A 10,970-nucleotide genomic window follows, 5' to 3' on the forward strand; every position below is an offset into this window, starting at 1 on the left:
CTGAGGAATCCCATGGAGCATTGGCACTGTTATTCCAAAATTAAGAAACCAGCTATGGGGGCCGGGGAAAGATGCGGGGTATTAACAGGCAGCAGAGTTTTAGCAGAGTTTTATTGTCACAGGGAGCTCTTTCACCTTCTGTAGCCACCGTTACCCAATTGCATGGGAAAGTGCTTCAAAAGGAGCACTCATCCAAGCTGTGTTAGGCTTTTCTATTTCCACCAGTGACCAGAACTGGACCTCAACACACTTTCTTTCCCTGGTCAGGAGACAAGGTCAAACACAAATGTGTCATAAGGGCTTTTTCCACTTTACACTGCCCAGTCCAAGGCACCAAAAATCTGAGCTTACCTACTCTTTTTAAGCTACTACACCACTACCCACTCCACAAACATGCACCAACAAAAGTTACTGCAGCCCAGAGTATAAAAAGTGAACATTTCAAGTAATTTATTTGGAATGGACATATTAATGCAAAAGCAATATTAAGACAAGTAACTGCTGAAAGACATCAAAATAAATACAAATATAGATACTACAAATAATTTAAATTGTGTTTAACACCACCAGTAAGTGTTGAATCTTCCTTGCGTCTCATAAATAGAAGATAATAGTTCGCAAAGCTGTGCCACTCAAAACACGTGGACGCCTCACTAGAAGTCCTTTATGAAAGTCTTTGGTTTTTCTTTAAATGCATCTCAGGCAAAGCTCAGGGCTCTTTGCTCAGCAGCCTCAATGGCCTTGGAGAAAACCAAGCTGTTTCCAGCTCTCTTCTTCGCTTTCCTTCATTGGTACCCTGTCCCATTTCAGTCCAAGACACTTGATCTGGTTTACCATCCAGTGGTAAGCTCTAAAGGCAGCAAGAGAATGCAGGTTAGTTAAATGAACAGGATAGTGGGGCAGGAAAAAAAAAAAGAAAATGAAAAAAAAAAAGGTGACTTTAAAGAGACAGTAAGCGTTCAGCACATATATTAGCAGATACTGTAGTTTTAGCGAATTCTGTAAGGAAAGCGCTGCCAGGTGCCACTTCTTATTTCCCCACCTAATAGCCGCAATTCCCAGCGCCCCGCATGAGGCCGGCTCCCACCAGAATTCCCAGCGCCACAGCAGCAAAGACGAAGCGAGCCCTGAAACTCGTGGGCTGAAGCGGCCAGGCAGCGGGCCCCGGTCCCGGGCTGCGGCCGGGCACCCCAGCGGACCGGGAGGCCGGGAGTCCCTCCGGTGAAAAACAGGGGGTGAGCAATGCAGGGGGTGGGTTGCCGCCCGTCCCCCTCTGATTTCCCAAAGCAGGCGTGGGGACAAATAATAAAAATATTGTAAAAATAAAAAGTTCAAGCAGGAGCGGGTTAGGGGCCGTGGAGGGGCTCACCTGGGGCCGTGCCGGCCGGGGCGAACGGCGGTGGCTCAGGGCGCCCGGGCCAGCCGCCGCTCCTGGGTGCCCGCCGCCTGCTCCATCTCCTGGCGGCTCTTGAAGTCCTGGATGGCCCGCTTGTTCTGGAAGTCGATGAGGGCCATGGTGATGGAGGCGTTCCAGCAGCTCTGGTCCGGGCACCGAAAGTCAATCTCCTTGCGGTCCTTGGTGACGATGGTGAAGTAGATGTACTTGCCCGTGCGCTCCACGCAGTCCACCTTGAGGATGGAGCCGAAGCCCAGCTCCTTGCCCTTGGCCCGCTTGTGCCCGTCGGGGAAGAGGCTGAGGCTGTCCTTGGTCAGCACCACCAGCTTTTTCTTCCACAGCTGGAACAGGCTGTCACTCCGCTTCTCCAGCTCGCCCTCGCGAATCACCTCGGCTTGCATCTTCATCCTCCCTGCTTGGCGGCTACAGCGGCGGCTCCGCAGTCGATCCAGCTGCAGCCCCGGCTTCAGCGGCAATGACTGAACCTCACCGCGACGGGAACAATTTATTGCAATGAATCAGCGCCGGGCGCCTTCCGGTGCCTCCCCCGGGGAGCCCGGCCCGCCGCCCCCTCCCTGCCCCGCCTCCCGCCCGCCCCCTCGGGCCCCGCTCCCCGCCCGTCGGCGCTGGGCTGTGGGGAGCGGGGGTCAGCGTAGGGTTGGTCCTTCGGGAGCAAACGGGAGGGTGCTGGATGCTGTCCCGTGTCGGCGGGCGGGCTGGGTGTGGGGAGGTGGATGCCTCCCCGAGGGCCCCCCTCTCAGCTGCTGCCATGGGCAAGGGGAGAGCAGCCACCCCGTGAGGGGTCCCCAGTTCTGGGCCCTCCACTTGTGTTTCCTCTGCCTAGCAGAGATAGCCGCCCTCAGTGAGGATGGGGCTGCCATGCCCCTCTGAGCAATCTCTGCCACACCTCAGGTCTGCTCTGGGTTAAAGAATGTTCCCAAAACCACATCACTGAGGTCCTAGGCCTCGGCATCTCTGCCACATTGGGTCTGTCCTGGCATCACCTCCACCTGGCACAGAAGGTCCTGAGCCCCACCTGTGGCAGGCCACTGGCCTCTTCCACAGGCACCTCATGGTGTTTGGTTTGGGCCTTCGCCCCTGGTTGCCCCAAGAGGCTTAGGCAGGACCTGGCTAATCCCACCAGCCCCATTTGAGGCTCCCATATCCAGTCGGCTCTGCACCGTCACCATCAGCCTGCATCCTTTCCTCAGGGCACCCCACCTCTCCAGTTTTGCATTAACACTGCTCCCCCTTATCTTTTTTGCTGTCACCTGCAACCACAAGATATAACCCCTTTTCTTTGCCCCAGCCCACTGCCTCCTCCCAGGGAAGGCATCAGAGTGCCCAGCACCACGGGGAAACCAGTAAAGGCGGTGGCAGTTGGAGGTGGTATTTAAGAAGCGCATGCAAGACTACCATCCTTTCCTCTTGTACAGTATTCATTTTGTCGCTGTTTTACGACAGTTGACACAAGGCTGATCCAGCTTCCCAACCATTACCTTGATGCTGCAGCCGAGGGCAGGGCTGCACTTAATGAACTTACTCACACTGTTTCCAAAGCAGTATTTGCTCAGCTACGTCCTTTGTGCAGCATCACCCTTTGGACTTTGAGCCCTCTTCCCCTCCATCATTTTTCTTGAATGACCAACACCTCTTACAGGTGCAAGCCAAACCCCAGAGGTGAGTTTACAAAGCGAGGCCTGGCCCCTTTGAAGATCTTGGCAGTGTTCCCGGGGACTTCTGCAGGGTCAGAAGCCCGTTCCTGGGAACAAATTAGAGCTACAGCCAAACCCATTTCCGCTGCAAATCACACATTGGCTGGAGTATACGGCTGTGCTTTGATAATTCACAGCAGCATGCATATCTGTGGGGAGGGCCAGAATAAAGGTGGGGAGCTCTGTGATGCTCTTAAGGATGATGAATGAGCTGGGAACAGTTTGGCTGAGCTTCTCAGGGTGGGATGGGCTAGTGACCACTCTGGGAAGACCACGCTGGCCATCACTGCTCATGGAGTGGGGGAGTGGCTGTAGACCATAAGCATGGCTGTGTCCTAGCCGGAAAAGCTGTGGTCTTTTCCCTGAAAGCCAACACTATAGTTCACTTTTCAGTGTGATACAGTTTGTTCTGATCGACTAACTGTCAGGCTGCACAGCTACATTTTCTGGACAAATGTTCATCTGCTCTGTAAAACAGCAAGTTCCTGTCCAGAAGGCTCCAGGAGAATAAAGGAGCTGAATCCGTCCAGGACCAGAGCTGGATTTTAAGCAGAAATAATGATATTTTTAATTGGGCTCCAAAATACAATGGGGAATGATCTTTGTACACAGGAAATGGGACACCACTTCAAAAAGAGCAAAAAAACAAGGCAGCAAGTCAGGAGCACAGAAGGAACATCTGGAGGAAGGCTCCTGGTGTGGAAAGGCTGCAGGACATGGCATGTTTGTGCACACCTTGCTTCAAAAGGTCCAGTAAAAATTAAAAAAAAGAAAAGAAAAAAGAATTTCCTTTTAAATGAAACTCACATCTGCATATGCAGGGTCAGCAGCCCGCTTTAGTCTCTGTCTTTCCACTTTTGCTTTCATCTAAGTGATTTTTCTTATGCATTTATCCATCATTTTGAAAAATTCAAAGCCTCCCCCAGCTGTCATTGCAGTCAGCTTGTCTTAGCAATGGCCCAGTTAGAAAACCACTAGAAAAATTAAAGATTATTAGGAAAAAAATGTGAAAAAATTGCTCACAGTGCAGAAAAAGGTAGGTTTTTATAGAACTGGGACCCCAGTTTCCAGTGTAGGAAGGTTCCACTTTTTCACAGAGCATGGGCTTGTTGAGTGGATAACCACATCAAAGGAAGGTCCAGTGCATGAAAATACCATAATTTTAGGTCGCTGGCATTGTGACCATGGTTTTAAAGACTCTTTACCTCTACTGAGGCAGAAAGCAAAGGTGACTCTAACTGAATCCAATTTGGGCAGCCAAGTTGAAACATGGGCAGTATCCCACAAGGACACATCTCAGAAAAGAATGGAGAGCTTCAAGGAGCTCAGAGCAATGTGACCTGAGAAACACACGGCAATTGCTTATAAGCAAGTAGCATAGCCCTGATCCTAGGGCATGCGTGGCAGCTGGTCACTACTGTTACAAGTATATACCACCAGCTTTGCTTGGAAAAAAGAAAATCTATGTACATTGCCTTATTTTTTAAATTAAAAGGGTTAACAACTTAGGTGAGGAGCTGACAGCAGATGGCTAATTTCACCTCCAGTGCATTTGGGGAGAGGGGTAAGAGCTGTGATGCAGCCCTGCACCATACCCTGGCACCAAAGCTTGGGACAAGCATGGGAAGATGAGTGTCACAGGGAAGTCTGAGTACGTGTAGGTAGTGGGTGGCTTTGATAATTAAGGGCCATGGCACAGCTTTAGCTAATAGGAGCTCTGGGTGATTGCAGTCCATGTGACTGCTGCTATCTCTTTCCAAGCTGGAGAAACCTGCCACTACCTTTAGTTCGGGTTTAGTTTAGTTTGCTTTAGTTATGTTACCAGTGAGAGCAAGAGAAGAGGTTTTTTTCTTGCAACACACCATGTCACCATGCATGTGCTATGGCAGTGTGTGATGTCCCAAATACAAGTGCCTTGTGCGCCATTAGAAAAGGTCATCAGGCACCAGCCCTTCGTCACCCCCCAAAATCAAGAAATCTACAGGAACTTGATAATTTAAGAATCTGTCTCTCTTCTTAGAAAGCAGGAGAAAAGAACACAGTGGGGAGTGTTCGCCAGGGGGAGGAATTGGGAAATGCGCTGAAATTCATTCACTGGTGCATCGGTCCTATGTGGCCATCGTCTTCTTCCCACACTCACCAGGGATGCTGGTACCACCCTTTGCTTCACCCCAAAGCAATTTCTGTTCTAGTAAAACATTTTTTTAAAGCCTACGTGGCAATTTGGCACAAAACAGGAGCTTCAGCCCTCTCCCAGGTAAAGGGAATAGCTTTGGGTCACTGCAGAGGGATGCCTGTACACGTGTGCGTTGCATACAGGGATTTTATTTTTTTTCTTTTATGGGTGTGGGATGGGGTGGCCACACTCCACCTCAATGGATGGTCTGGTGATGCCAGCTTTTGCAGGTTAGGTCACTGGCTCTGCCACAGCACATGTTCCTTAAGTGAGTGTTTCTTCCAGAGAAGGGATTTGATCATCATTTCAGAGTCTGAGACATCATGTATCCTGCTGCTGGCAACATCGGGTTGCCTTAGTTACTTGAGTCATGGTAACACAGCACAGCAGCCACACAGACGCTGCCAGGAGCAGCCCACCATCTGAGGTCGAGGCTGAGCATGGGCAGAGCTCACACAGAGGCAAAATGCAAAAAAATTGGGTTTTGGTGATTTATGTCCGCTGCAGCTCTCCCCACACACCCATTGGGAGGACCTGCTAGATTTCCTGCAGGATTTAGCAAAGCATTTAGCCTGCCAAGGTCTCTGGCTGGCCCTGGCATTGCATCTCCCTCCCAAGAGATGCGGGAGCTCCCACTGCAGCTATCAGCCATTGCGGGACACCAGCATTCCCGCTGCTGTTTTTATTCCTGTTGTCACTCTGTAATCCTGGAGAAGAGCATCTCCTCTCCAAGGCGTCTGTCCCTGGAGAAGGACCCCTGATTTCTCTGCCATTACGCTGGCATCTCAGCAGTAAAGCAGAGACTCAAGGCTGTATAACTTGTTTTATTATAATGATTTCCTTCGGTTTAAACATGACATCTGGAAGAAAAAAAAAAACTGGTTTATGGAACTGGCATTGTAATCCTGCCAGCTGAAGTCAATTAGTAACACAGAAACATATGCTCTTGCATTGTAAATTGTTACCCTCCAAGTTTCTAGTAGAGCGTAGCTATATCCACAGGACGAGTAGCTACAATTCAGTATAGTGACCACCAGGTCTCCTAGGAAACTTGTATTCAAAAAAACACTAAATAACCATAAGCAAAGGGTGTGGGTTGCTATAGCAGAACAGTTGTGAGGAAGAGAGTTTTTTCCACACTTTTCATTTTTTTTTAAATTATTTTTTCACATTTCCATATTCCTTAAAATGTATGGGGGTTTTATTATTAGACTATTCCAGAATATGTCTGAGAGGTTTTTAGTTATAATTTCTTATTATTCTTTTCCTTCACAAGTGCTCTAACTGGCACCGTTGGGTCCCCCCGAACCCCACAGGTCAGGTGGTAGGTGCATGTCCCTCTGCAAGCAGGACATCCTGGGGTGACATGGAACCCATCAGGGGCAGGTGTTCGAGACAGAGAGACCCTGTGAGGGATGTTCAGGTCTTTCCATGAGCACAGAGGGAGGTCAGGTACTTCACTCTAAGATGGCCAAGTTCAGGTGAAGAAGTTCTTATCTTAGGGGCAGCTCACTTAGAAAGGTCTCAGCCAGAGGGATAAAGGCCACCAGTGCTGGTTGTTTAATGATTACAGCAAATGAAACACAGCAAGGCTGGAGCTTTGGGGTTAATTTAAACAAGGGCAGCAGCGGAAGCATCTTTGCTCAATCTGTGAGAATTTTTTTTGAGCTGTACGCAAGTCGTACATTAATCAGCAATATCACGTAGCCCCGCTTACTCAATTTACTAATATTTATCTGACTAAGACTCTTTTTTTCCCTAAGCAGCTTGAAATGCCTCATCATACTGACTCAGTGTGTTACCATTACATGTTGTAAACTGCTGCTTGGAGTCATGGAGCAGGCGTGAGGGGCTGGGAAAAAAAGATGTCATTTCCAGTAATCCAGACATTGGTTGTGCAGACAGTCAAATAAGGGTAGGTATGTGCCAACTCAAACCTGCTTAGGAGGACTTCAAGCACTGAACTTTGAGACTGAGATTAAAAACTGAGTGGGGGAGGGTGTGTGTGTGGGGGGGGGGTGGGTTTTGCTTTATCTTTCCCCAGCAGCCTGGGCATGGCTGTATGTGTAGTGTGTTCCCTGGTCCTGGACATCGGGTAGGTATGTAGTTTGGTTACAAAAGAAAAAAAAAAAAAAAAAAAAAGAAAAAGAAAAAAAAAAAAAAGCCTGGTGTTATTCAATCTTCCTGTCTCTCAAACCATTGTTCATGATGCAGTTCACCGCTGTGGTCCTCCACCTAATACATCTAATACATGAATCTTTGATTTTCTTGGTTTATGGCAGAATGGTGATAGATGGAAAGTTGCTGCAAGGCCCGTGCGTGGTTGGGCACAGCTTGCTTTCCTGCTCAGAGGCACCTGCACAAGGGAACTGTTGATCCAACAGGCTGGTTTTGGTACAGGGCTGTCTAAACAGTGGCAGCCGTGGATTTAGCCTGTTCTCATGACCATCTTCATGAAGCAGGTTGCTGGTCATCACAGGGGGATCCACTAATACCTTGAGACTTATACCAGCAGGAAAGAAAGAGCCCCATTGCGTGGCTGCCGAGGGACCCGTGGTGACTCAGTACTTCCCCTTTAATAAAGACTTCTGCCAAGACCAGCGGCTTGTCAAGTGCTGCCCTGAACTATGTGGTTATTTACTGGCCCCTTTGAATGCCATGGACATTTTCTCATGTCTAATGAGCTCTGGAGATGGTTTAGGCTATAGTTCATGATTTTAAAATGATAGGAAATCCTCCCTCCAAAGCATTCAATTTCCCAAACCAAGTCTGTGAAAGCTAAATACTTGGGATATCTTTATTTTGCAGTAGTAGTAATAAATGTCTGAGACCTTGGCCTTGACTGACGCTGATGTGCTCTTTGCATATGAAGTCTCTGGTGATTACAGCTCATACCATTCAGCCTGACATTGCTTGTCTGCTACTGGACAGCCTTTTATTACCCTGGTGTGCTACAGCAGTAACATTCACCAGAGATTATGAAGGGCCAGCCTTGTAGTAGCATGCTGACACCACTCACTGAGCTGAAGGTCACCACTCCAGATAACCTGTCCTTTTGAAATCTGCAGAGGTCTGTGAAGTGGCTGTTAATCATCTTTTCCCATTTTTATGTAGGTGTGGAGACTCCGGCAGGTCCAGCGCTGACAAGCGCACACAAGCAGGATGTCCTGTGTCACGTCCGAGCGCATCGCTGGTCTGCGCTGTCTGGCGTCAGTGTGGCGTGTGTCCCAGCGTCCCAGCCTGGCTGTCCCACTAGCAGATGATTGAGGTCCCTGCTTGACACATCCTCCTGGCCCTGCTTTCTGCTTTTCTCCGTTTTTCTTTTGAACTAACAGTGTGTAAATGTTAGGAGTAAACACTGAAAGCCATTGCAGGACCACCTAACCACAACATCAGCAAACTTGAGGGAGCTGAGGGAGAAGATGACATCATGGTACTGTCCAGATTTGAGATGTTTCCTGTCTCCAGGCAGGCTGGAGAGCTATCACAAACAAAACCCTCCAGTGCATCATCCCCTGTAGTGGCCAGGGCCAGACTGTGGGGAGCAGCTGGAGAGGGAAGAGCATCCTTTCCCTCCTGGGCAGCCGGTGTGCATGGGAGGACCGGTAGTAGTGCTGATGTCACGTTTCACATTGCCCTTTGGACACCGAATTTTCTTTATGAAGCCGGGACACTGTGTTGTGGCCGGCATGAAGGGAAGCAGTTTTTGGCACTAGCTGTCCTCTCCCAAGGCTTTCCGCCTCCTTGCCAATGGTTCCACTGCTGTGACCTTCACCTGCTACTGTTACCCTGCTGCTCCCCCCGAAACCCGCACCCACAGCCAGCTCTCCACCAGCGCAGCCAGTGGGAGCTGGGGATGCCACATTTCCTTGCTGGAGCAAAACAGGTGTCTGATACAGTGGATTTTTTTTTAAAAAAAAACACTTCTCTCCATTCATCAGCTTCAAGTGCTTCAATGAAATCCAAAAAACATGGGAGGGAAAAAGAAATCCTAAAACTACGGGATGAAAAAGAGAAGGGGAATCAGCAATGTGCATTTTTCCTGTTATGACTGACTTTCCCAAATCTAACCTGTCACTGATTTATTTCCTCACTCCAACAAACAAATAAAAGAGTATGGGGTGAGTTCAACAGCCCTGAGCCATAGAATTTGGTGTGTATAAACTCCAGGTGCCACTAAATTTGTACCTGCCCTTTGCCTTTTGGGTCGTATGGCAGGGATTAATGGCAGACCGCTTGCTCCGTGGTGCCCAAGCTAATGTTTGTTGATGGGGCTAAAATGCAAAGCCAAACTTTCTTTTTTCCTGCCGGTTACTCAGCCTACCTCATGTTCGAACACCTGGCCCCACCTCGGCAAATATTTGCAATAAGTAGCTGAGGGCATGTCCCAGCCTTGGGTCCTGTGAGGGGGCAGCTGTCCTGCTGTCACTTGGACTGGGCTGAGGGCTGGGGCTGGGGAAAGCAGCGAGCATCAGTGTCACTGTTTTTCTCCTCCTGATGGTCCCCAAGACGCTCGTCTGAACCAGGAGATGGGAAAGGGAAATCCTAAATTATAAAAACCTGGGGATTTGATTTTTTTTTCCCACTATGTTAAAGAAACCACTATTTGGTGGAAGGGAGAACCAGGTTTGCAGAAACCTCTGCATGTTTTGTGCAGAAAGCTGAAGCCAGCACTTTTAGAGGCAGGTATGAGCCTTGTGGCCCAGCAGTCTGGTGGCCCGGTGGCCCAGTGGCCCAGCGGCAGCCTGTGCTGGTGGTGCTGGAGGCACTGGTGACTGCAGCCTTTATGAGTGGAAAAAAAGATGAAGCAACAAAGTTTGTGATAAAGCAGGGAGGCAGTTAAGGGGAGGAAATGAGGGTGTTTGGCATGTAACCTTGGCCAGGGTCTGCTTTCCTGGGACAAGCCAAAAATAAATTTCCCTGGAGCCAGGGCAGTCAGCACTTGGGTTGAAGTCCCTGTGCGATGTGGGGGAAGCAGCCAGGGCACACACAGGATACTGGGGGCACAGAGGTGTATCCCCTGGCCAAGGGTGCCCCACTAGATTTCGGGGTCTGGTGTTCTCGGCAGCCTGGAGCCCACACTGTCCCCTTCGTGTGCCCTCCGTCAGCTCAGTCAGACTCCAGTCCAGTGCTTGGTACAGCTGTGGAGGGAAAAGTTATTTTAATTGAGCTGAAAACACAGAAACCCTCCTAATGCTGTGTGATAGCTTAAAACACAGAATCCCCCTGAATGTGGTGTAATCTCTGAGTGCTCACTGCACCAAATGTCAGAAAATCTTAGCTATTAATCCCAAATTAGTAGTGTCCTTCAGAAGAAGGTTGCCTTCTGCGAGCAAAGACAGGTAGCACTGACTGGCATTTACCACCCCAGAATAGGTTTATCTGAGCTTTTCTGGAGGTGTCGTAAGCACAGAGGTTGCTACAGCAGGGATAAAACGCTTCAAATTCCTTGTTTCCTCAATATATTTAGTCCTGCTGGCTGGCCAGCCTTCAAAGCAGTGAAATAACCTCCAAAAGGAGCAAAATGAGTTAAATGCCTTGGCAGGCAGCTGGGATGACTGAGTCATTCTTCCAGCTTTACTGGAGCAGGAGTCAAAGTCATGGATCCGGAGACATTTCCCATAATTGGAGCCGGACGCATTCCCTGTAATTGGAAACCCTGGGCCAGAACCGCGGGATCCGG

General features: G+C 49.3%; 1 protein-coding gene across 1 annotated transcript; it reads right to left on the reverse strand.

The window, feature by feature from the left end:
- Nucleotides 1-424: 424 nt before the first annotated feature.
- PHLDA2 (pleckstrin homology like domain family A member 2) lies at nucleotides 425-1,886 on the reverse strand. The gene is made up of 2 exons (XM_082057388.1): nucleotides 1,370-1,886; nucleotides 425-850 (listed from the first exon to the last, which is right to left on the reverse strand). The coding sequence occupies exon 1, from the start codon at nucleotides 1,801-1,803 to the stop codon at nucleotides 1,405-1,407; it is 399 nt and encodes a 132-aa protein (XP_081913514.1). The 5' UTR covers nucleotides 1,804-1,886; the 3' UTR covers nucleotides 425-850; nucleotides 1,370-1,404.
- Between the last annotated feature and the right edge of the window lie 9,084 nt (nucleotides 1,887-10,970).

The sequence above is a fragment of the Streptopelia decaocto genome (assembly GCF_964273445.1).
Source record: "Streptopelia decaocto genome assembly, chromosome: 7".
NCBI classification, from domain to species: domain Eukaryota; kingdom Metazoa; phylum Chordata; class Aves; order Columbiformes; family Columbidae; genus Streptopelia; species Streptopelia decaocto.